Source organism: Muntiacus reevesi, chromosome 7, assembly GCF_963930625.1.
Source record: "Muntiacus reevesi chromosome 7, mMunRee1.1, whole genome shotgun sequence".
Taxonomy (NCBI): Eukaryota; Metazoa; Chordata; class Mammalia; order Artiodactyla; family Cervidae; genus Muntiacus; species Muntiacus reevesi.
In genome coordinates, this window is record NC_089255.1 from 4,411,304 (window position 1) to 4,438,262 (window position 26,959).

Here is a 26,959-nt window from a genome sequence, read left to right on the forward strand (position 1 = left end):
CACCCTGTATGCAGTCTCTGGTCGGTCACTGCGCGGCGCTCAGCACAGCCGCGCATGGTCGTGCTGTTTCTCTACATTAGAATGAACAACCCACATGATGCTTGCAAAACGTCGTAACCAAAGAAGAGACTGGCCACCAAAGGTAAAAGTGCAGTGAAGAAACGAAAAACAGTAGCACTGAAAGTGAAATTGAGATCAAACAGAGTAATAGAAGACATAGTTATCATGACAGTGCTGGTTGTTTGACACTAGATATGAAGGCAGAAAAATTAAGGGAAGGCAAAATTTCTACATGAATGAAGAAAGTGGCTACCATGAAAAGGAACATGTTCTAGAGAAGTGATGTTGGCAAAAACTTCACATAAAAGGAATTCTCAGGTATTTCACAACAATGACAATGCAAAGGACGAAATGCTGGAAGTTGGTACTAACTTAGAAAGGAGTATAATCATTTACCAAGCCAGAAAAGATGCCTGCTCCGTACTGTAAGTTATATAATGAGAAGACAAAGAATGCTGTTCAAACTACTCCTTATGAATTTTCTACACTTTTTCAATATTGCTAACATTTTAAATTACAGTGTACTAACAAATATTGGTTTACCATTAAAATTTCTCTATACATTTATAACTGACAGTAACATTAATAGTTTCAAATGTTTTGGCAAAAAATTTATAAAGGTCACAGAACAAGTGTCATTTTTCCCACTGATAATTAAGATCACTTTGCATCGTTTCAGTCAGCACAAGCATTGTGACAGTCTGATGTGACCAGTCAAAGCGAGGATGCCTGTACTATACACAGAGTTCTGGTCACACTGAGCACTAACCCCGGGAAAGGGGCTGAGGAGGGTATGCAGGTCAAGGTGGCGGCGTCCAAAGGGCAGAACTCTGGTGAAGACAGAAGAAGAAGAGAAAGGAAGAAAGAAGGGTGCTTTGAAGATCAGGTAACAAAGGAAAACTCCAAGGAGCAAACTTTAAAAACCCAGGAAACAAAAAAGAACTCTCTCCTAGCAGAAAATCATAGAACTCACTATTCTTCCCCAACCACTACACAAACAAAAACACACTCTAAATTTAAAAAATCATACTGTTTCTCTGCACTGAAAAGACGGCACTCTTACTAAACTAGGAATTCTTGTAAGAAAAAAAATCCACTAATCACTAAACAGAAAAAGACAAATCCACACAAAGGAACTCTGAATCTCTGAGATGAAAACATGGTGATCACAATGAAAACATCTCTGTATAGGAAAATCTGCCTTCACCTCCAAAGTATGGCGAAAAGCAAAAGAAAACTAGGGTGAAGTACCCAAACTCAACTGTATACCCTCAAATAAGCACTTGGGAAATGAAAAGAGATTTAAAGTTAAAAAATTAAAAGGATAAACAGTAGGAAGAAATAAAGAAAATTAAACGATTTCAGGAAAAGACATTAAGGGATGTGTAAGAAAGGCTGAAAACAACCAAGAGAATAAAAATGAGATAAAGAAGTAAGTAAAAGGAGCTGAAGAGAAAGTGGTTGAAATGAAAGATGCGCAAAGAAAGAAAACTACACAAAATTGCAGAACCTAAAGAAAGAGGAAAAACAATGGACTACAAGTAGCGGTCAGTAGTCTGGAGCCTGCAGGCTAAACCTGGCCCGAGGCTTGTTTTGTAGAGCCCTACACAGTCAATCTCAATCTTAATAAAATAAATGCAAATTTGGAAACACACCAAGGTACCATTTTTCACCCACCAGATCGGTAAAAATAAAAACACTGCAACAACATTCTACTGGTGAGCCTGTGTAGACAGAGGCACTCTCACACGCTGGTGGGAATATAAACTGGTTCATATTTTAGGAGTGAAAATGAAAATTTATGTATGCATTTACTTTTTGATCAAGCAATTCCTCTTCTAGGAATTTATTTTGAAAATATATTCCCAACAATACATAAGCATACATGCAGAAAGGATTAGTTTCAACATTGTTCGCCTTAGGAAAATATATACCCTATGAATAGAATAGTTGGAAAAAACTATGATGTGCACATAATGGAGTGCTACAGAACTGAAAAAAAAAAAAAAAACCAACGAAGAATGAAGAAAAATTTTTTGACCTGATACAGGGTGGTTTTCAAGCTATACTGTTAAGTAAAAAAAAGCAAAATGCAAAAAAGTACTCTTTTGAGTGAGCGAGGACGACGAACCAGAAACTAATGAGAACACTCACCTACATAGTGAATGGGTACATGGCGGCAAACACGGGAGTCAGGCAGAGGAAGGAGACAGGAGAGAGGGGAAGCCCCTGTGAGTTACAGTTTTGAACCTAAATTCTGACTTTCAGAAGCAAGCTAATATATCACATATTAAGGAAATAAAATCAACAAAGTTGGGGGGGGAGGTGATGCTAAAGTAGAATCCAAACAAACAACTCTATTTCAAATAAATGACATAAACATACTAAAGGTTGGGGGTAAGGTGGTTGTGGAGGGAATAAAAAAAAATCCCAAGTGTTTTTTAAATATAATATTCTGGCAATACACCCGTGGGCTCTAAGCAAAAAGAACCAATGTATTCTGGATAACAGGAGTCAGGCTTGTCACTGCCCAAGAAGGGAGTCACAGACTAAAAGAGGGAGATTGAAATGAACTGAATGGAGTTAAAAAACAAAGATCTGGGCATCTGGGCGAAGTGAAAGCTGTGACAGATTTTCTTTTCTTGGGCCCACAAAAATCACTGAGGATGATTACTGCAGCCACAAAATTAAAAAAAGCTTGCTCCTTGGAAGAAAAGCTAATGACAAACCTAGATAAGTAGGTCAAAAAGCAGAGACACCTCACTTTGCCTACAAAGGTCTGTATAATCAACGCTATGCTTTTTCTAGGAGTCATGTAAGATGTGAGAGTTTATCAAAAACCATGAATTCGTGCTAATGAAACGATGAAAGTTGCTCAGTCATATAAACAAGGCTGAATGCCAAGTAATTGATGGTTTTGAACTGTGGTGCTGGAGAAGACTCTTGAGAGTCTCTTAGGATGCAAGGAGACCAAACCAGTCAATCCTAAAGGAAATCAACACTGAATATTTGTTGGAAAGACTCATGTTGAAGCTGAAGCTCCATTACTTTGGCCACCTGATGAGAAAAGCGGACTCACTGGAAAAGATTCTGATGCTGGGAAAGACTGAAGGCAAAAGAAGAGGGCAGCAGAGAATGAGATGATTAGATAGCACCACTGGCTCAATGGATATGAATCTAAGCAAACTCTGGGTGATACCGGAGGACAGAGGAACTTGGCATGACAGTCCATGGGGGTCACAAAGGGTCTTAGCGACTGAACAAATGGTGTTGGATTAAAATGAGGTATTAGTATGAACTCGGGCTTCCCTGGTGGCTCAGACGGTAAAGAATCTGCCTGCAATGCAGGGGACCTGGGTTCAAGTCCTGGGTGGGGAAGATCTCCTGGAGATCTTCCAGTGGAGAATACCCACTCCTGTATTCTTGCCTGGAGAATTCCAGGCAATGGACAGAGGAGCCTTGCAGGCTAAAGGCCATGAGGTCAGAAAGAGTCAGACATGACTAAGCAACTTTCATCGTTTCATTAGCATGAATTCATGGTTTTTGATAAATAGATATAAACGTGTGGATGTGTGTAAGGGGGCTTTCTGTGTATACATATATACATTTCCTACCTCTGAGACAGGGGCTAGAAGCAATGACATCCTAGTACCAATGAGCACATTTTGTGCCCAAATCCTGGTTTCTAAACACCACCCTTCAAAAAGAAGAACCAGAACTTCTTGAAGAAATGAACCATTTTAGAACTTAGGCTGGGAAATTAAACTACGAACCCGGAATATTTTGTGCCAGAGAGCAATGATGTGCTCAAAAATGAACGGGACACGTCAAAAGGGCATAAGAGCCTGCATAAAGGGGTTTTTGCTTGCTGAATCTGGGACAGTATCAAAATAAACGATCAGTTCAGTTCAGTCGCTCAGTCGTGTCTGACTCTTTGCGACCCCATGGACTGCAGCATGCCAGGCCTCTCTGTTCATCACCAACTCCCAGAGTTCATCCAAACCCACGTCCATTGAGTCGGTGATGCCATCCAACCATCTCATCCTGTCGTCTCCTTCTCCTCCTGCCCTCAGTCTTTCCCAGCATCAGGGTCTTTTCAAATGAGTGATAGTTACAGATAATAACCCACTGAATCAAACAAGAATCTAGAGTTCCTGTTGAAATTAAATAAATAAATAGATAAAGGTGAAAGGAAAGCGTTTTGTAGCAGCAGAATTTTAACTGATAATTACAGAATGAATGGCAGAGCTGGAAAATCAATGCACACTAACACTAGAGGATAAAAGTTTGATGAGGGACAGGAAATTTACATAGGCTCCAAGTATCTCACCATGAGATACTAAATATGATCACAAACGGAAAAAACGCTAACTTTACAGAGAAACATCTGGCATACACCACCTTAACCAAGTGATCAAAGTTAACATCACCAATAAGGCATATCAACAAGTTGTACCTCCAAATACAATGCACTAAGAAGAACGTGGTATTACTTCTACAATAATCATGCCACAATGCCTATCACTGTTAGGGAAAAAGGGGAAAGTCTTGCTCAGGCTTCAGAAGCAGGGGAGCAGCCCTCCAACTTGCTCTGACCTGCGTGGACACTGCCTGGATTCCATGCCTGCTGGCAAGCACAGCAAGTCAGGCAGCACTTCAGATTAGAAAGGGAGTTCGTCTTGAAATTCTTGAGCCCCTGATGGTCTGGCAACCCCCGCCCCCTCCCCAGAGGGTTTAATGGAATTCTATAACTCATAAGGTGAAACAAATCTTTCTATATTGTAGAAAGATTAAAACCATACCAGCATTTTTGCACACAAACTGATACAAACTGATCCTGATATCAGCTTGTGGCCTAGGATTATAAGCAGGAGCCTCCGAAACTGCGATCTGAAGTCTCACTGGTGGGTGGATGCACCTCCCCTGGACCCTTTCTCAGTTGGGCCTCCAGACTGCGGTTAACAAGGGACTTCCTAGTGCTGCTCAAGTCTGGATGTAGCTCAGCCCAATTTGGTGATGTATGCACTGTTACTTCTCTCTATTGTTTATATTTCTTTTCAAATTATCTTTCTTCTATAAAAAATTGAAATTGTTTATGTGTGTAACAACGGTTTCTTTGGCTAACGAATCCTTTGAATTGAAAACAAAAGTAAAACTTTTGGCAAAACAATCACTCATCTTTGTCTATAACATCAAACTCCTTTTGTCTTAAAACTTCTTTAAAGGTTTGCTCTTTCTGCCTCCTGAGGCTTTTAAAAATTTGTGCTATTGTATATTCTGTAAATTCTGATTTACATATTTAATTAAAAATAACTCTATTCCTCTAAGAACTTACATTTATGCTCTGAAATATGGACTAGTAAAAGCTGAATTAACAGCCTAAAATATTTTAATCTATAAAATAAAAATTTGATATTTAGTAAGTAACATAAACCTGGGAAGCAGCACTTCTATTACTCTGATTTTATACGAAAGACTAAAAAGTAGAGTAAATGATATTTCCAGCTGAGACTAAGGTTTCCTTACTATTGTTGATAAAAAAAAAAAAAAAGACTATATTGTGTGAAAGAATAACATTTCTACTTGATACTCTCCTTAAACCTTAGATTTAAAAAAAAAACCCACACATAAAACTATTTAGAAACCAAAAGTGATGCAAAAATCTATTGTCAGCCCAATCTTGCTACTTGAAATGGCTTACGGAACCCACATCTCACACCCGATATATAGGAATAAACTCACCATGTGAAGTGAAGTGAAGTCGCTCAGTTGTTTCCGACTCTTTGCGACCCCATGGACTGTAGCCTACAGTCCTCCATCCATGGGATTCTCCAGGCAAGAGTACTGGAGTGGGTTGCCATTGCCTTCTCCAAAGAAAAAAATCTCACCAAGGGCACCACCATTCTCCTTTAAGTTTGGCTGTGAATTCTCAAGGACCCCTACTAGGATAGGCTACCAACATTTACTTTGAGATTTTACTATTTTTTGCTTCCAAGGCTGACCAATTTCTTTCCACTAAAGACACTGTTTCTTTGGATACAATCAGATTATATTTAAAATTTAATGGCTAAAGAGTCAATCTGTCCTTGATTATTTTTACATGGCTATTCTGATATATGATGTACCTAGACAGCAATCTTATTACCCTATTTCCAAATTACTGCTACGAATAGAAGAGATGAGGCATGCCCCAGCTCTCATCAGTCATGTCCGACTCTTTGCGACCCCATGGACTGCAGCACGCCGGGCTTCCCTGTCCCATCACTAACTCCCAGAGCTTACTCAAACTCATGTCCATCGAGTCAGTGATGCCATCCAACCGTTTCATCCTCTGTCATCCCCTTCTCCTCCCAGCTCTCCTATATCAGCAACAATAACTAAAGGACAGAGTCACTATCTACATAACTCACCATACTTCTTCTAATATAGCTGATAGCCTTTTTCATATCCATGCCAGACCAGTTGTTGAGCATATAGCAGATACAGGAAGCACAGTATACAAATCGCATGTCATTTTCACTGCCTTCAGGTACTGCACAAAAACTGAAAGTAAGAACATGATTTACTGTACTGTAATTTATTTGTACGGGGGGCTATTTAGAAATAGCCACTTCATGTTTTCACTTACAGAAAAACCTATCATTAATAATCAGATTTAAAAATCATATACTACTTATATTATTCAGTGAAGAATAGGACTATTAGCTTGAATGCTATAAAACTACCCCTAAATCATCACTCTGCTCCGAAGTTCTGCCGTCTGGGGAGCTTAACCCGAGATCGCAGCTACTCCTCTCCAGAAGCCACCACTCCAGAGTAAGTTCATCAGCTCTCAGCCACGGAAAGCTGTGGCACAGGGGTCTGAGAATTCAGGACAGAAATAGGAGCAGGAGAAAACTGGGAACTGTTGGCTTTGCCTATGTACAATTTCTTCTCAATGTATATATATAGATAACCGGTATGATAACTGATCATATTGTTTTAATTTTTACCTATAATTAGTTTTAGAGAAGTATATAGTAGTGTTTCATGTCTATTCTTTTATTATAAACAAGGGAAAGATGGCAGTAACCAAGACTATAGTGAAATACTGAGAAATTAGTGACATGTACTTACTGAGTTAAGTATTTAGTTTTATAGTATTTCCAATTAACGTCAATTTATCTTACATGTTTCCATTAATTTCCCCCTCATCAAGAGCAGTGTTTTTAAAATAATGACAGGAAAATAGAGACAATAGTAGACAGAACATAGATATAACATGGCAGGATTTGTTTGCCAAGTTTTCTCTTTAGACAGAATCACTACTGCTTTATTACTTCCAAGATTTAAAAAAATGTTTCACCTTAAAATTTTTTTGTTAGACCCATGACTCAAATCATCAAATATTAATGAACTCACTAACTTCTTTTTCTAACCTTTAAAAATATAAAACCTATCTACACTAGAATATAATATTCAACATTCATCCCTTTTTCCCCCTATAACTACCTTCAGGCATAAAAGTTTAGACTAAATAAACTTTTAAAATATTGAGACTAAATGTATGTCTGCTTCAAAATGTTAATTTTTAACCCAGAAGGTAAATTAAAGTAGATCCTAATCCTGAAACTATTAAACCACTTATTTATGGATCACTTATTGTCTCCTTAAAAAAAAATGAAATAATAATGGAGTCCTATTATTCTGATTACTTTTATTTTCATTCACATAAGAAATATTTCATTGATTAGGCATTTAAACCATATTATACAGTGAACTTTTAGGTGGTTGGAATAAGAATTTATGACAAATTCTATAGGTCTACTGTAATACTACATTCATTTTTAGTTTCAAAAGATTTTTCTTTGAAAAAAAAAAAACAAAAAAAACACCGAAGAGACAGACAGACAAGTAACAAAAAATGACCTGTACCTTCCATCTTCTAGCTGAAGGGCTCTCAAGCCTGCTAAGCAAGCTTCTTTATTTACCCGGCTTAGGTCGTCTCCAAGAATAACTAGGCATGAAAGGCCAGTGTAGGTCATTGCTATGTGGCCACTATCATAAGGATGAGCAGTTCCGGGATTCTAGATTCAAAATTAATATAATGTTAATTAGAAAACTGAAATGAAATCTTATTCCATTATACAATTTGACAAGAAGTTTCGGTAAACAGTAAAATCAAATGTTGTTTTTATTGACTTATATAGACATCTGGTAGAGAAAAATAAAACTCAGTTTCATGTATGTCTCAACATAAGTATTACTGCTTACTATCCAGGCACGTAATTTTAAAAATTTATCCTCAAGCTTTATGGAAGTAGATTTGATATTCAAGTAAACCAAATTATTTAAACTTTCTATTTGATCAACCAGATCAATCATAACTTACGCCTTATAAAGTTAAAGCATGTAGAAATAATTATTTTATGCCATACAAATTCAAATGAAGTATACCACAGTAGTAATTACCATTTAAAAATAATACAAAACAATATAGTTGAAAAATCTTTTCCTATTCTCATATAGTTGCATTATTTGACTTTCTAATAACACTAACACTTAGAAGAGCAAATAACAAAAATATGCAAAGGCTTAAGATACTAGCATTAAAAAATTCTCTAGGATAAAATAATCTAACTTTTAAAGTTTAGATTCCAAATGAATACTGACTGTAAAGAGTGTTTTGTGAAGCCTGTTAGACTAGTAATCACCCAGCAGAGTTGGGGAGTCGAACTAGGAGACTCATGTCACCAACACACGCACTGAACTAGTCTCACTGATGTGACAGTTCCAACAAAACAACAAAGTTATCAAAAATCTCTTAAGGTTTATAAAATACGTGACTCCTTGTAGGAAGTCCTGTAGACTCCAGTTGGCACAGACATAGATAAAATTAACTTAAAAACTTGTTAAAAGTAAAAATGTAAAGCCAAGTAACAAGACTGCACAATACACAAAGCACTTAAAGTTTTATAATTATTTTCATATAGCCAGTCCTATTAACTAGTTACTTTAAAAAGCTAATTTCTCTTAAAAATGTAAAATTTCACATTGTACTAGTTTATCTCTCTGTTAAGAAAGTTTTGATTTTGACAGACCAAGAGTACCTTTTAAATTCATCCTTCTCATAGGCTTTCCTTCAATTTTAGTTAGGCTCATCAATAACTGCATCAAATACCTGAGTAACTCCTCAAAACACTACAAAGTTAAAATGAATCTTATACAAAGATTTTGGTTAAAATAGATTCCATTGCTTTCTACAATGAATGCTAACCTCTACACTACTGAAAGGCATCAAATCCTGGCTCTCTTACTCACTGGTTTGCCTCATTCTGAAAAATGGAGATATTAGTATCCACTGCACAGAGTTAATGTGAAGATTAAATAAAGCTACTGTCTATACAGATGCTAGTTATCTTACTGGCGATGATGCAAGTGCAAGGTGAATATCAAAAGGGCCACCACTTCTGTGGAGTCATGACCCAAGGGTCTTAGAGCCGCCAGTGACTTAATCAGAGCACTTATCTGCTCACTGACCTTCTATAATTCTTTACAGAATAAGTCTGCAAGGTGTTCAAATATCCTCTAAATCTGAACTTACCCCACCTATCCAGTCTTACATACACAACTTTTTATATGGTCTCACAAATATGACAAGCAAATCTTCATTGTGGTAATTCTTCCATTCTGAGTTCCTCCTTAGAACTTAAGCTCTAATATGCCTGGATATTCTATTGCACATTTATAACTGACTTCTTAGAATTCTTTTTTGGTTGCTGTTGTTCAGCTGCCAAGTCATGTCTGACTCTCTGAAACCCCACGAACTCCAAGATGCCAGGCCTCCCTGTCCTTCACCATCTCCTGGAGTTTGCTCAAACTCATGCCCACGAGTCAGTGATGCCATCTCATCCTGTCGCCCCCTTCTCCTCTTGCCCTTAATCTTTCCCAGCATCAGGGTCTTTTCCAATAAACCGGCTCCTCGCATCAGTTGGCCAAAGTACTGGAGCTTACTTTAAATATCTGCTACGTTAAAAGCACTGTGGCGAATCCAAACATAAATCAAACGTGTACCTTAATCTTGAAGGCAGAAGAGTGGTCTATTTGAATAAGTACAGTACAAAATAGGATGCAGTAAGTGTCATGATGGAAATACAACAATACATGGATATAAGATATTTTTTCTGCAGGATAAGAGAAGCTTGGTTAGGTACAGATGAAGAGGGGGTTTTAGGTAGGCGGAAAAGTAAAAGTAAAGCAGAGAAGGAAAAATCCTGGCTATGTAGTATGTGTTAAGGATAGTACATAGTTTCAAAGAGAATACGGGATTTGCTGGAAGAAAAGCAGTGAGAAAAGGGGGTTGAGAGGATCCATCAGTGTTTCTCAAAAAGTGTTCTATGGCCACTAGTGGCCCTGAGCATTTTTCAGATAAGTCAATGGCCTACAGGTGGTTTTAGAAGAAAAACTGATGGTATTATTTTATTTATATACTATATTAGAAAATCTTATTGCTTCCTCAGGTTCCCTTGGTTTCACCCCTCTCCTGGATTCTCAGCCACCACCCTAACAGACAACTCCTTGTGGGCCCGTATGAGTCCACCAGAGCCTCTAGCTCCTTCTATCATTCAACATTCAGATTAACGCAACACAGAATGGAGTGGGACCCAGCTTCCCCAGAAAATGCCTAGGTACCAATGAATTAGGGCTATAAATGGGTTTTAGGAGACTCTGTGAACCAAAGGCAAAAAAAGTTTCTTCTTAAACTTTATTCTTGTTAATTCAAATATGCTTTAGGAGAGGAGTGAGGGGGAAAAGGAAGCTGCTTCCTTAAAGTAATGTTATCAAAGAACTGTTTTACTGCAACAAGTGTAGGTATACATCTGTATAGGGTATAGTGTGGTGTAACAGTCATTATTATCAGGGTCACGACTTATAGATATCCTGTCCATTATGACTAAATGCAGAGCTATCTCTATTTAGCACTGTCTTAAGTTGTAAAGTATTTTATGCATCATATAGAAAAAACAATTTTTACTGATTTTTTTTCTAGATTATCTAATAAAAGCAATGGGCATATGTGACTGGAGATACTTTAGCGAAGTCATATGACTTTCACATAGGCATGCTTGTCTACAGCTTCAGGCAAAGGAAGAAAGCTGAAGTGATGCCTCTGTCAAATCATGTCACCTCCTCCAAAACCACTGCTATTTATTCCAAAATTTTGAAGCAGAGTATGGAAAAACTGGTAGCATGCCATTTACCTTCAGTTTGGAACCAGATACAAATCTTGATGCACTCAGTGTAGCCAGATATTGGCTTGTAGCCATTATATAAGCAGGCTGATCCCATCTAGGAAAAAGTTTCTATTTTGTGAGGTCTTCTTCCACAAAATGATGAAGCTTTTCTCTGCTTTCTATTGTAGAAAAATACTTTGTACACAGAAGAAATACCTAAAAAAGCTTGTTTGGGGTCTACCTCTTTGAAGAAGGAAAAAAGCTTGTCAGGACTCAGATTTTCTGCACCTGCATGTACTAGTACCAAAGTCCTGCCTGAAACCTTGGAGACAACCTGCCTCTGTCATGAAGGTCATCATAATTCATCACTACTTGGGCCTCGAATCAGTGCCTTAGCAAGAATGTTTTCTTTCACTCCTAAGAAATGTGAACCAAATATAAAGTCCTACTGTAACCCATGGAAGGTTTCTTAGAGAAAAAATGTACTCAAGTACTTTATTTCCATTTTCTCCAGGGAATCACCAATAATTTGTACACACACACAGGTGCAATAGCAACAAAAACATAATTTTTGTAACAATAGGAATTCCTGTGGGCTTATATACTGTGCATTATTTCAGGAAGTAGGGTGGGTACAGCTTTCCCTTAAAAAGTTACAGTTCATAAACACATTTATTTAGCCACACTAAAACTTGGAAACCTGGTTCTTTCTTAGTTTTCTTTCTTACTAAAATCTCTACACTCCCCCTCCTCTTTCCTCCTAATCCAAACAGGACTAACCTTTGATGGATTGAATGGAATACCCAGGTAAGAAGAGCCTCGGAAACCACAGCGATTTAGATTTGATCCTGGAAAATAAAAACATGTACTTTTAAAGTGTACCTTATTTTCACACAGATTCTAATGCAGTTCAATTATACAATCTCTCAGAAAAAGCGTATTTTAGTACCAAAGCTTTGTCACTATCTCCATTTTCATGCTAACTAATGCTGAATGTCTGCTCTAGGAGCTTTATGCGGATTTCTTCATTTAATTTCCAAACCAGTCCAAACCAAAATATGACTTCCTACCAGATACTTTTAATTTCAGCCTACGTCACTGAGTCCAAAATGTTTTCCTACCTTTTCTAAATGATGATTTTTCATGTGATCAACATATTCAACCTCTCATGCTATAGAACCGAAAGCAGAAGCACTGATAATAAGTGACATGTTCAAAGTAATAGCTGGTTAGCAACACAAATAGTCCCATCCAGTGTCTTTTAACTTTAACTCACAGCTTCTTTACAGGGGAGAAAGGTTTAGGTATAAACTGTTCTACAATTGCAGAAAATAAATGTACTTTACATTTTAGTATTAGATAGTCCTTCATTTTAAATACAATACTTTGTACAAAAGAACACTGAAGTAAGAACTTGGTATCTGCTTATTCAGAGCATGTTTAATCACATAGATATTTTTCCTATCTAATATTTTTCATTTTTCAAGATATCAATGGAATATAACTGGGAACCTAAGAAATAAAATAGCTACACCCATGAAAGGAATTCTTGTGCACTACTGATGGGAATGTAAACTGTTGTAGCCACTCAAAAAATTAAGACGAGAACCACGATGTGATCCAGCAATTTCACTTTTGGGTATATATATTTTTTAAAAAATGACATCATTATACCAAACAGATTATCTGTACTCCCGTGTTCACTGCATTATTCACAATACCCCAGACATGGAAACAACGTAAGTGTCCAACTATGAAGGAATGGATAGAAAAAATGTGAGGTATCTATAGACAAATGTGTGTATATACACACACACACATACATATATATATATCACACACAAACACACAGGGAGTATGACTTAGCCATCAAAAGATGGAAATTTTGCTTCTTGCAACAATATGGATGAGCCTAAAGGGCATACAGTTCAGTTCAGTTCAGTCCTCAGTCGTGTCCGACTCTTTGTGACCCCATTAATCGCAGCACGCCAGGCCTCCCTGTCCATCACCAACTCCCAGAGTTTACTCAAACTCATGCCCATTGAGTCAGTGATGCCATCCAACCATCTCATCCTCTGTTGTCGCCTTCGCCTCCTGCCCTCCATCTTTCCCAGCATTAGGGTCTTTTCAAAGGAGTCAGCTCTTCCCGTTAGGTGGCCAAAGTATTGGAGTTTCAGCTTCAGCATCAGTCCTTTCAATGAATATTCAGGACTGATCTCCTTTAGGATGTACTGGTTGGATCTCTTTGCAGTCCAAGGGACTCTCAACAGTCTTTTCCAACACCACAGTTCAAAAGCATTCAGCGCTCAGCTTTCTTTATAGTCCAACTCTCACATCCAAACATGACCACTGGAAAAACCATAGCATTGACTAGACGGATCCTGTTGGCAAAGTAATGCCTTGAGAACCCCATGAACAGCATGAAAAGGCATCACACTAAGTGAAATAAACCAGACGAGAAAGACATACAGTGCATGTTCTTACGTACATGTAGTAATTCAAACAAGCTGAACTCAGAGACAGGAAAAGAGTAGTTGTCAGGGCTGGCAGTGGGGAAGATGCTGGCCAAAGGGTACCAACTCTGAACTGTAAGGTGAATCGGTTCTGGGGATCTAATGTATGTATAGCATGGTGATTGTACTGAACAATACTATATTGTATCCTTGTAAGTTAATAAGACCTACAGTACCAGAACTTAAACTTTATCAACACACACACAAAAAGGTAATTCTGAGGGGAATGGAGCTGCTAACTAGTCTTATTGTGGTAATAATTTCATGGTGTATATGTACATCAAATAATCATGCTGTGCATCTTAAACTTACATATATGTCAGTAGTTATCTCCAGAGTGTTGGAAAGTAATTCAAAAGTATAAACCAAAAAAATGGTCATACCCACATTAAAAAGATAAGTGTGGTTTTAAGAACTATTAGAAAATCAGCATGACAGAAATAGAAGGTAGGAATGTAATAACAGACTGTATATACATTGCTATTAAAAAAAAATCAAGTTGACAAACTATTTACAATAGCTAGAACATGGAAGCAACCTAGATATCCATCATCAGATGAATGGATAAAGACGTTGTGGTACATATACACAATGGAATATTACTCAGCCATAAAAAGGAACACATTTGAGTCAGTTCTAATGAGGTGGATGAATGTGGAGTCTATTATACAGAGTGAAGTAAGTCAGAAAGAGAAAAACAAATATTGTATATTCATGTATATATATGGAGTCTAGAAAGATGGTACTGATGAACCTATTTACCGGGCAACAGTGGAGATGCAGACATGGAGAGGAGACTTATGGACACGGACTGGGGGAGGAGGAGAGGGCAGGACGAATAGAGGAGGAACGTGGAAACACACACACTTCCATGTGTAAAGCAGATAACCAGTGGGAATGTGCTGCATGACTCAGGGAACTCAAACTGGGGCTCTGGACACCGGTGGGGAAGGCGGTGAGGTGGGAGGAAGGCTCCAGAGGGTGGGGACACACGCACACCTGTGGTTGATTCATGCTGACATATGGCAGAAAACAACACAATACTGTGAAGCAATTTTCCTTCAATTAAAAATAGGTGAGTTTAAACACTGGTTCTGAGGTGAGGAACTAGCTTCACATCCCTATGACTGGTACATGACTAATCATAATTGGTTTTCAGGTACCAGACACTATAACAGGGCTTCCCTGATACATCTGTTGGTAAAAAATCCGCCTGCAATGCAGGAGACCCTGGTTTGATTCCTGGGTCGGGAAGATCTGCTGGAGAAGGGACAGGCTACCTACCTCAGTATTCTTGGGCTTCCCTTATGGCTTGCAATGCAGGAGACCTGGGTTCAATCCCCCAGAGAAGGGAAAGACTACCCACTCCAGTATTCTGGCCTGGAGAATTCCATGGACTATACAGTCCATGGGGTTGCAGAGAGTCAAACACGACTGGCGACTCTCCCTTTCACACTATTCAGTTTTATATCTCCTGAAATACTTAGAATAGCAGCTTATACATTAATTCTCTAGGTAATTTAGGAAACTTCTTCCCTAAATTTAAAACTCTGCACCAAGAATCTTCCCTCATTAACAACAACAAAAAAAATTAACTTAAAAATGAATACTATCTAATGGTGATGATTTTGATGAACATGGTTCTCTTACTTTTGCTAAAGACTTTTAAATTGGTAAGCCATTTAAGACTTGCTAATACATCGTGAGTCATAAAAAGGCTCGTACCCTTTGACTTGGTAACGATGCACATGAATATCTGCTCCAGTAACTTCAAATAGGAGACGATCATATGCACAGAAACACTCAGGATAGTATTTTGATGGTAAAACTTTTGAAGCAACGCAAAAGTCCAATGGGTTAAATATATAACATATTGTATCTACTCAAAGAAAAGCAACATATCTACTCTATTAAAAGCAATGATTAGGGAAAACTGCATAGTAACAGAGAAATAAATATGATTAAGAGAAAAGCAGGATACAAAAAAATATGGGCACTATGTTTATAATTAGGTGAAGTGTACTTATCATCAAAGCTTCAAAGGGAATAAATACAGTATTTTGTGGGATATGAATAAAGCTGAATGTTGTCTTTATTTGTCATTGTTGTCATCACAAATTACCACAAACTTAGCAACTTAAAACAACACTCATTTATTGTCCCACAGTTCTGTAAGGTCAGAAGTCCAGGGCAGGTCTCCCTAGGCTAAAATAGCTACGTGTTGGTAGGGCTACATTCCTTACTGGAGGCTCTGGGGAACAAATCTGGCAGAAGTAAGTTCCCCGCAGCTGGAAGACTAAGGTCTCTACTGCCTCGCCAGATGTCAGCCAGGGCACGCCCGCACCGCCCAGAGGGCGCTCTTGCCACTCCCTGCGTCTGGGCCCGTCTGGCCCGTCTCAGGATACAGCAATGGGGCCCAGAGCCTCCTGCTTACACTCGCCCTAGTTTCCCCTTCCGCAGCATCTCTCTCTCGCCCTCCTTCCCTGCACGTTTCTCTTTCTCTTTTGTCTTCTGTAATAAGGGCTTATGTGACTATACTGTGACTGTGTATATAACAACCATAGGACAACCTCCATATTTTACGATCAGCTATTTAGTACCCTTAACTTCATCTGCTGCATCTGTAGTACCCAGATTAGTGCTTGACTGAAAAACCAGGGAACAGGAATTATGGGGGGAGAGGAGGTGACATCTTCAGAATTCTGCCTAATACTCTTTCCATACTCCAAACTGGATGTAACATTGTATTTTTTTAATTAAAAACAAATTATCCCTTCCTTACCAAGCCACGAGTGCCTTTATCCTTTTAGTGTCACTTGTTTTAATCCATCTTGAATTGGGTGAGGGGTGATGTTAAACGATGTATTTTCCTAGGTCCTGTATTTTATCTGGACCCTAAAATGTTTTACTATTATTACTTAAATTTTTGCAATCAGCCTTTGGATTGCCTTTTTAAAAGTTATCCTTTCAAGCTACTGATCCGCGGACAGTTCTCTAAGAAAATCAAACCCTATTCCTACTTTTGATGAAAGAAAGCTCTGATTCCCTGTTTCTGGTCTGAGTTTCAACTTCCCTTAAGACACCTTCTGGAGCCCCCACTAAGTTTCATATCGAGGCTGACATATAGTAGGGGCTTGAGAAAGGAAAGTTTCTTTAAAATAAAAAGTACCTTTTCTTCCATTTTCAAAAGGGAGTACACATCATCATCTTAAAAAATTCACCAGGCCATTCTTCCTGGTTCCTGTCCAGATCTGTCTGCTATTGTGAATTCTTTTATAATGCTAGTAAGCTTACCTATTTATGATAACTATTCAAGTACAAACATGAAATTTATTCCAAATTTACAACTGAATACATATTCAGGATAAAGTTTAAACTTCTTTGGAGGATTTTAGATAGCGCCCTCCAGTGCTCCTATTCAGTACTAGCAAAGAAAATGTGCTCTGGCTGATGAACATTATCAAGTCTAGTTAGGAAAAATGTAGACACTTTTGGGTCCTAACCTCGGCCCACATCAAAACCCTCAGAGTAGGGCCTGAACTAACACATATAAGAAAGAAAAATAATCCCTGCCTGATAACACAGTCAGAATTGAGAACCACTGATTTGGTGAATACATCCATAAAGTCAAACTAGTTTAACTTGTTATATGGAAGTAGCTTAGACAGCTATGTATCATAAACACCCAGATTACTTAAAAAATGAAACTGGGTCAACGGAAAGAAAAAGGAACAGCAGCAAAAATGGACATATGAATGGGTATAATATACATATGGGTATTTATGTGTGAGTATGTAGTTAGAAAAGGCAGAGGAACCAGAGATCAAATTGCCAATATCCTCTGGATCATCCAAAAAGCAAGAGTTCCAGAAAAACGTATATTTCTGCTTTATTGACTACGCCAAAGCCTTTGACTGTGTGGATCACAATAAACTGTGGAAAATTCTGAAAGAGATGGGAATACCAGACCATCTGACCTGCCTCTTGAGAAACCTGTATGCAGGTCAGGAAGCAACAGTTAGAACTGGACATGGAACAGCAGACTGGTTCCAAATAGGAAAAGGAGTACGTCAAGGCTGTATATTGTCACCCTGCTTATTTAACTTATATGCAGAGTACATCACGAGAAATGCTGGGCTGGAGGAAGCACAAGCTGGAATCAAGATTGCCGGGAGAAATATCAATAACCTCAGATATGCAGATGACACCACCCTTATGGCAGAAAGTGAGGAGGAACTAAAGAGCCTCTTGATGAAAGTGAAAGAGGAGAGTGAAAAAGTTGGCTTAAAGCTCAACTAAGATCATGGCATCTGGTCCCATCACTTCATGAGAAATAAATGGGGAGACAGTGGAAAGTGTCAGACTTTATTTTTTGGGGGCTCCAAAATCACTGCAGATGGTGACTGCAGCAATGAAATTAAAAGACGCTTACTCCTTGGAAGGAGAGTTATGACCAACCTAGATAGCATATTAAAAAGCAGAGACATTACTTTGCCAACAAAGGTCCGTCTGGTCAAGGCTATGGTTTTTCCAGTGGTCATGTATGGATGTTGGACTGTGAAGAAAGTTGAGTGCCGAAAAAGAATTGATGCTTTTGAACTGTGGTGTTGGAGAAGACTCTTGAGAGTTCCGTGGACTGCAAGGAGATCCAACCAGTCCATCCTAAAGGAAATCAGTCCTAGGTGCTCATTGGAGGGACTGATGTTGAAGCTGAAACTCCAATACTTTGGCCACCTCATGTGAAGAGCTGACTCATTGGAAAAGACCCTGATCCTGGGAGGGATTGGGGGCAGGAGGAGAAGGGGATGACAGAGGATGAGATGGCTGGATGGCATCACCGACTTGATGGGCATGAGTCTGAGTGAGCTGGTGATGGACATGGAGGCCTGGCGTGCTGAGATTCATGGGGTAGCAGAGTCAGACATGACTGAGCGGCTGAACTGAGCTGAACTGATGTAGTTGTTGTCTAGTCATTAAGTCATGTCCAACTCTTTTGCAACCCCATGGATTGTAGCCCACCAGGCTCCTCTGTCCTTGGGATTCTCCAGGTGAAAATTTTGGAGTGGGTTGCCATTTCTTCCTTCAGGGAATCTTCCTGAGCCAGGGATCGAACCCATGTCTCCTGCATTGGCAGAGAGGTTCTTTATCACTCAGTCACCAAGGAAGGCCAAGTATGTAGAGAGATATATTAAAGAATAAAACATGTTTAGCTATTAACCATGAAGAAAAACAATCCCTTTATCTGCATGCTTGCACATGAAAGATAAGTATTAAGTTACAAAGCTGACTTCTGCTTGATGACTGGGTCATATCTGACTTACAACTTAGGATCTGACTACTAAACTCATACAAACACCAGCCATATGCCAAGCATCATAAAGACAACGCATTTAGATATTCTCTAAAAAGCAAAGAAACTCACAGAATGTAAAACTTTTTAATGAGAGTTTAAAAAAATTTATTTTAGTCAGCAGAGTTACTTTGCTTTTCATAAGAAAATGCATTTGCCCTCTTTAAAGAGAAAATTTTTTGGAGACAAAATAAAAATACATAAAATATTATATTTAAATGCTTCCAATAAAAGATAACTTGAGCTAAAATATCACCACATTACTAGTGGTGGTTGTGCTGCTTCAATATAATTCAAAACTTGTTTTGGTTATGTTCTTAACTTTCTCATTTTCATTTTCAAAGTTATGTTATTGCACTATGCAAAAAGAATTCAAGTGAATGTGGTGATTGATTTTTTTAAAGTAAAAGTAGACATTTACATTTTATGGCTATAGAAATAATTTCTCACAGGTCTCAAGAAACACAAGGTTTCCTAGTAAGAGACCATATCTTATATGACTCCTATCTCAGGATGTCAAGAAAGATCCACACACGGTAAATAAAATACTACATAGCTTAAAAAATGCTTTTTGTATCTATTTCCTAAATTCCACAGATTAGTTTTAGAATAGGACCTAGACTAGTTAAGCAGAAGGCAGGTGGAGGATTTTCTTTCATAGAGACTTGAAATTTAATAGTATTTCATCCAACAAAACAGTAAGTTGAGAATTTGTAACTGCAGGTGGGCTGTGAAAAGACTGTGGCATAGCATACCCGACATGTGACTAAGGGCCGCTGGGGACAGAAAGCAACCCTGACTGGGACACTATCTTTACATAAAATTCTTGATCTATAATGCCTCCCAAACAAGTGTTCTATAATTTCCAAAATTTTTAATGGTCAGTTTAGCCACATGAAACTATACTTACATTTCCAGCATGTTGTTTAAAACAAAAAAAGGAAGCAAACTCATTGAAAGTCTACTAAAAAATTGAAATCATTGAACATTTTAGCTTTTAATATTAAACCACTTTATCTACATTTCCAAACACTTAATTCTAATTTTTATGAGCTCTATTAAGGAAGAGATACCAGATTAATTTTCCTTTAGACACATAAGACAGCCTCAGAGTTTTCATGAAAAAAATCCGTATGTCACAGAAAAACATACATGATAAGAAGAGCACTCGATGCATGGGATCAGTGTTGGGAAACTCAAAGTGAGGAACAGAAAGTTGTGTTCTAACTTTGCTCTAACATTAACTAGTTATGTTACTGTGCACAAATGATTGCTCTCTCTGGATCTTAACATCAACTTGTAAACTGGGGGACTATAATATTCCTTGTTTTGTTCCAGCTCCACAATTGTCTGGTTGTGCTCCTGGTCAGAGAGGGGAACAAAGCCCCCGGGCTGATCCCTGGTGTTTCCTAAATGCTTCCTGATATTGATGAGAAGGGCCGCAACCCTCCAATGGTCTGACCGCACACTTATTACTAGGATGCCACTGGGGTCTTTACAATCCTAGGATTAAATGGAAGGCCAAGGATAATTGTGATTAAATATTTACAATGTATTTAACTGCCACATAGGACAGTTTCCACAAGGGACTATATACTTTCCCAGTACAGCAGCATGGGACCTGGAGTCAGAAGCCCGGGATTCCAGTCGGCTCTGTCACTGACATCTGTGCGTGACCTCAGGCAGGCCTCTCACTCACTCTTCCTCTCAATGTCTGCCCCACTTCTGGGAAAGGCAGACTGAGGGAAGAACAAATGTGATGTATTTGAAAACTACTAATAAATAATGCACTCAATTGTTCCTGCCATTGGCAAAATGTCAATATTTGTGTATAATCATATAAATTGGCTTCAGTTCAGTTCAGTCGCTCAGTCGTATCCGACTCTTTGCGACCCCATGAATCGCAGCACGCCAGGCCTCCCTGTCCATCACCAGCTCCCAGAGTTTACTCAAACTCATGCCCATCAAGTCGGTGATGCCATCCAGCCATCTCATCCTCTGTCATCCCCTTCTCCTCCTGTCCCCAATTCCTCCCAGGATCAGGGTCTTTTCCAATGAGTCAGCTCTTTGCATGAGGTGGCCAAAGTATTGGAGTTTCAGCTTCAACATCAGTCCTTCCAATGAACACCCAGGACTGATTTCCTTTAGGATAGACTGGTTCGATCTCCTTGCAGTTCAAGAGACTCTCAAGAGTCTTCTCCAACACTATAGTTCAAAAGCATCAATTTTTTGGCGCTCAGCTTTCTTCACAGTCCAACTCTCACATCCATACATGACCACTGGAAAAACCATAGCCTCGAGCAGACGGACCTTTGTTGGCAAAGTAATGTCTCTGCTTTTTAACATGCTATCTAGGTTGGTCATAACTTTCCTTCCAAGGAGTAGGCATCTTTTAATTTCATGGCTGCAGTCACCATCTGCAGTGATTTTGGAGCCCAAAAAAATAAAGTCTGGCACTGTTTCCACTGTCTCCCCATCTATTTCCCATGAGGTGATGGGACCAGATGCCATGATCTTAGTTTTCTGAATGTTGAGCTTTAAGCCAACTTTTTCACTCTCCTCTTTCACTTTCATCAAGAGGCTCTTTAGTTCCTCCTCACTCTCTGCCATAAGGGTGGTGTCATCTGCATATCTGAGGTTATTGATATTTCTCCCGGTAATCTTGATTCCAGCTTGTGCTTCATCTAGCCCAGCGTTTCTCATGATCTACTCTGCATATAAGTTAAATAAGCAGGGTGACAATATACAGCCTTGACGTACTCCTTTTCCTATTTGGAACCAGTCTATTGTTCCATGTCCAGTTCTAACTGTTGCTTCCTGACCTGCATACAGGTTTCTCAAGAGGCAGGTCAGATGGTCTGGTATTCCCATCTCCTTCACAATTTTCCACAGTTTATTGTGATCCACACAGTTGAAGGCTTTGGCGTAGTCAATAAAGCAGAAATATACGTTTTTCTGGAACTCTCTTGCTTTTTGGATGATCCAGAGGATATTGGCAATTTGATCTCTGGTTCCTCTGCCTTATCTAAAACCAGCTTGAACATCTGGAAGTTCACAGTTCATGTATTGCTGAAGCCTGGCTTGGAGAACTTTCAGCATTACTTTACTAGCGTGTGAGCTTCGATTTTGTTTATTTGTGTTGTGTTTTGAAGAGACGCTGAGATAAAGATTTTTTAACTTAAATTTAAAAAATACAGAACATTTATTGTCAACACTCAAACAATGCAGAAATATAGATAAAACTAAGGTACCTTACCCGGCTGCCGCCTTCCTCTGTTCTCATCTACCTCCCCTCCACAGAGGCGCTCTGTGATGCTTTTGGAGCTTTTCCTACACACTGGTGTTAACAGACTACTAAAACAAAACACCGCTGTACACATTGGTATTTATCATTTAACTATATGTGATGAACAGTTACCATGTAAGAACATGTACAGATCTACCTCAATCACCCTATTACTGGGTAGTAGTCTTTACCGGCCTACAGCTTATTTAACTGCTTGCTTCACTTTTGGTGGATACTTACTGTTTCTGACGATTACTGTAATAAACAATGCCAACACATCCTTCTACACAGACTTCTGTGCACATGTATTGGTTACCATTAACCTGGTGGCTTTAAACAACGGAAATGTATTAACAACAGAAATGTATTCTCTCATAGCTGGAGAGCCCAGGAGGTCAAAATCAGGTTGTCAGCAGGCTGGTTCTTCCGAAGGCTCTGAGGGAAAACCCAGTTTGTACCCCCTCTAGGCTTCTGGAGGGCACTCCTGATGCTCTTCACCACGCGGACCCACCCCTGAGTTCTGCGTCTGTCTTCACCTGGCCTGTCCTTTCTCTCTGAAGGACACCAGTAACTCTTCTTGAGATCCTTACCCTAATTATGCTTGCCAAGACCCTCCTTCCAAATGCAGTCACCCTCTGAAGTTCTGGGAGCATATGCCTTTGGGGGACCATTATTTCACTAGCTACAACACACACAAGGATAGGTGAGGGCAAAAAGTTACACTTCTAAAATGCCCTTCCAAAGGTAACAACAATTTTTACTTCCACCAAAAGAGTATTAAAGTGCTCTTTTCCCCACATTCTTACCAATTTTTAAAAACTTTTTGGTAAATTGATGTGTAGGGAAAAATAATGTTAACATTCTTGTTTCTACTGCATCTCCCTAATTTCTAGTATCAGTTGATCCTCTTTTCATGTATTTAATGACTATATGTACTTCTTTTGTGAAGTATCTATTCACAAATTTTGTCATTTTCTAAATGGCAATGTGTCATCTTTTCCTCAATCTTTTAACGACTTCTTACAGTTTGGATATTAATATTTTGTCTAGTATACACAATGGCACAATTTCCTCCAAATCTGTTATTTATCCAACTTTATTTTTCCATATGTCACATTTAAAAATATTTATTTAATCAAATCTGCCAAATTTTTCCTTTATGGTCTCTGGGTTCTGTTTAACACTTTTAAGATTTTTAAGTTCCCTAGGATTTTCTGTGATATCACAAAGTAGGACAAATAGAGAGTTATGAGTTATAGAAAGCATTCTCTATTCAGCTTGCAAATGCCCTATAAATGTGAAAATATTTGAGGAGCCAGAGGATGGTGTAGGCTAAATGTGAAAATACAGAAAAGAAAAACAATAGGAAAAGGTGTAAATCATTTACAGTCCAACAACTGCTGATACGCAATGATGCACTCACTACACATGAAAAGAGAAAAAAAAATCCAAGACAGGTTCATTCATTGCCCTCCAGAAATCTACAATTCAGACACAAGCAGAAATATTGTAAGCAACAGTTAAGCAGCAATGACTGAAAAAGTAAAAAATTAGCAATGGGCTTCAATCTATGAAGTACATGGATTTGAAAGTACAATGGGAAAGACAACTCTGATGGATCTCAAAAGGGATGGTAAATACACCCAAATTCAAAAAAATTTTTAAGTCTCATCAAAGTATAATAAACAGCTTAATGAATTTCTTCAAAGTAAACTTACCTGTATAAGCAGCTCCCTGCTCAGGAAAAAGTACATGACCAGCACGCAAGAAGCACGTCCTGCTTCCTTCTTGGCACTCCCCAAAGCTCAGATTGGTTTTACTGACATTTTTACTTTGCATTAATAGAAAAATATACTATATATTTATCACAAAATATGTTTGTGACATTCATCCAAATTTTTGTATGCAGGTCTAAATTGTCCTTTCCCATTACTGTACGGTGTCCCAGTGTGTGAATTCCAATGCAGCACTCATCTACAACACCAATGATGGGGAGTTTGCATATTTCTACTCTGGGCTCCTGTGAAAAATACCGCTCTGAATGACCATTCTAGTACGTATCTTTTGGAGAATACATTTTTTCATTTCTGGCTGGATACATACTAGGAGGTAGAATTGCTGTCACAGAATGTGTATTTGTTCAGTTTTAGGAAATACTGCCAAACAGTAGCTATAAAACAGTAGTTACAGTTGTGCAACATTCTCATCAACATTTGTTACTTTCCACCTCTCTCATTTTGGTCATTCAGGTGAGTGCACAGCTAACACAATTATTAGGGATAATGTGACAGTTTCAGATGACAGTTGGCAAGGCTCTTGCAACAAAAGATCAAATAATGAGAAAAGAAAGAAGCCTTCAAAAAGAATATGGTATTAATTAGCTCAGTCATGAAGCCAGCAAACAGTCCTTAAAGGCAGATAAAAATATAAAAGAAAGTAGGAAGCACAATGAAAAAAATGACTAGTGTTCTGATAACTGTAACCTATAGCACGGGTTTCCTACATTTCCAGAGAGACCATAGCTATTTTATTCCAAGGAAATGAGTATCATAAGTAATGTCTGAAAGTAATACACTTTAGCAGGAACTTCTTATAGAACAGCTTTGCTATATACCACAGTGTATAATTTCCTATCTGTACTATGTGAAATACATTTAGGAAACAACAATTTTAGTTAGGACATGCATTGTTAGTAAACAAACAAAAATTACACATAACCTGTAACAAAACTACCTTATATCTGTTTAATATTAATAGACTTTCACTCAGACTAGTGAAAAAAAAATCTGATTAAAAAGGAAAATACAAATTACTTCCATTTTGCAGGTGACTAGAACTTGACCTCACCTCAGCCACAAGCTCCTAGAGAATGAGAACCATATCTCACAATTTACAACAATCCCTCTGTACAAGTTTAGCAGAGTATTCTTAGCAGAACATTCAATAAACACTACTTACCAACATGTTAGAATATATAACTACCCATCAGTATATCACATATGCTGCTTCATGTCATTGGTGAAAAATGATTAGATATTTATATTAGAATTCTGAAAGATCTAAAACTGCCTAATCACTTTCTAACAAGAATTCATTAATAGGCAAAGACTTTTTAAAATAATAAACAAATACTACAAACTTCAAGTATAATAAAGTAAAAAGCTCAAACTATGTCCAATGGCATCTGCTAATAGGTCAAAGCTCTTTCTTTCTAAATAAAGCTTTGGTTTATTATTTCCCCAAAGCTTACCTGGCTGAGATTACTCCAACCAATGAACCACATTATTAAATTATAAATGCTGACTCATAAAAGAACGGCAAGCAGTGATCACACATAAGAAGTACATGACTTTCTGGGAGTTTATTTGGGCTTGATCTAATTCAACTCAATGTTAGAATTTCTAACATTTATAAGTTAAATTAATATTCGATATTTTAAACTTAATGGAGTGAACAACAGAGTTTATAAAATGTGTGTATTTAGCTGATCAGTAATTTATGAATTCTGAGAATTTATTTAATTGATCAAAATATATAAAGTCTTAAGAACCATAAAAATGACTGAAGTATAACCAAGAGCTCTAAGAAACTATTAAAGAAACACTAATGGAACATCAGCGGGGAAAGTGGTGAGAGACTGGAATGAAACTTTTTGATGGCGAGGAGTTTTTCAGTGAAGAGACAAAAAGAATGGCTGAGAATGGAAAACAGCGAATGCTCCAAAACTAATCAGACATAAACGTGGACTACAAGTCGTCAAGCAGCAGCTGTCAGGGTGGACGTGCACACCAGCACGGTGCACAACTGTGAGTCCCCGTGCAACCTCAGAGCCGTCTTCTCCAGGAACGGTGCCTACCTTTGGTCAGCTCCTTGCTCAAACAGAAAGGGAGTGTCGCATTACAGGAAAACGCAGATGAATAAAATACTGGGTTGGCCGAAAAGTTTGTTCGTGTTTTTCTGTAAGTTGTTACGAAAAACCCGAACGAACTTTTCAGTCAACCCAATATGCTAATGGTTTGTGAATACACGAAGATTTCCGAGTCCAACATATGTGTTACGCTAGGTACAAACAGTCACACTAAAAATAAAATGCTAAAAACTCACTCACTGTCTTCTGTGGGAAGGACCTGCAGGGAGTAAATCCACTCTATTATATCATCCTTGTTCACCACATCTAAGGAGTCCAACATATCCAGCCCAGAGAGTGCAAAAAATGCAATAGTCAACCTAAAAAGAAAAAACAAAATTCCATCTTATCAAACCAATGAATTATTTCTGTTTCAGAAAAATAATAAGCTCATTCTAACTTTACAATAACTTAAACAATAGCCCCAACTTGTAAAACAAAAAACCCCAATTTATTCTTATAATTTAATAATATCAATCAAACCTTTGTTTTAATTTCTAATATAGGGACATTTAAGGCTTAAGAACTGAATCCTACTCATCTGAAGTACACGTGAATTCACTGAAGCCAGGTTATGAGCAACCTAAAGGCTAAAAGTAGAATTGAGAAAGAATTCCATGCACCTAATCA

General features: G+C 38.2%; 1 protein-coding gene across 1 annotated transcript in view; it reads right to left on the reverse strand.

The window, feature by feature from the left end:
- Positions 1–26,959, reverse strand: part of PGGT1B (protein geranylgeranyltransferase type I subunit beta) — a 51,890-nt gene that overhangs the window by 14,671 nt on the left and 10,260 nt on the right. The window contains exons 2-5 of the mRNA XM_065940919.1: positions 26,531–26,649; positions 12,054–12,121; positions 7,975–8,126; positions 6,471–6,603 (exon numbers count right to left, since the gene is read on the reverse strand). Coding sequence (XP_065796991.1) covers positions 6,471–6,603; positions 7,975–8,126; positions 12,054–12,121; positions 26,531–26,649 — 472 coding nt within the window. The remainder of the gene's footprint in view (positions 1–6,470; positions 6,604–7,974; positions 8,127–12,053; positions 12,122–26,530; positions 26,650–26,959) is intronic.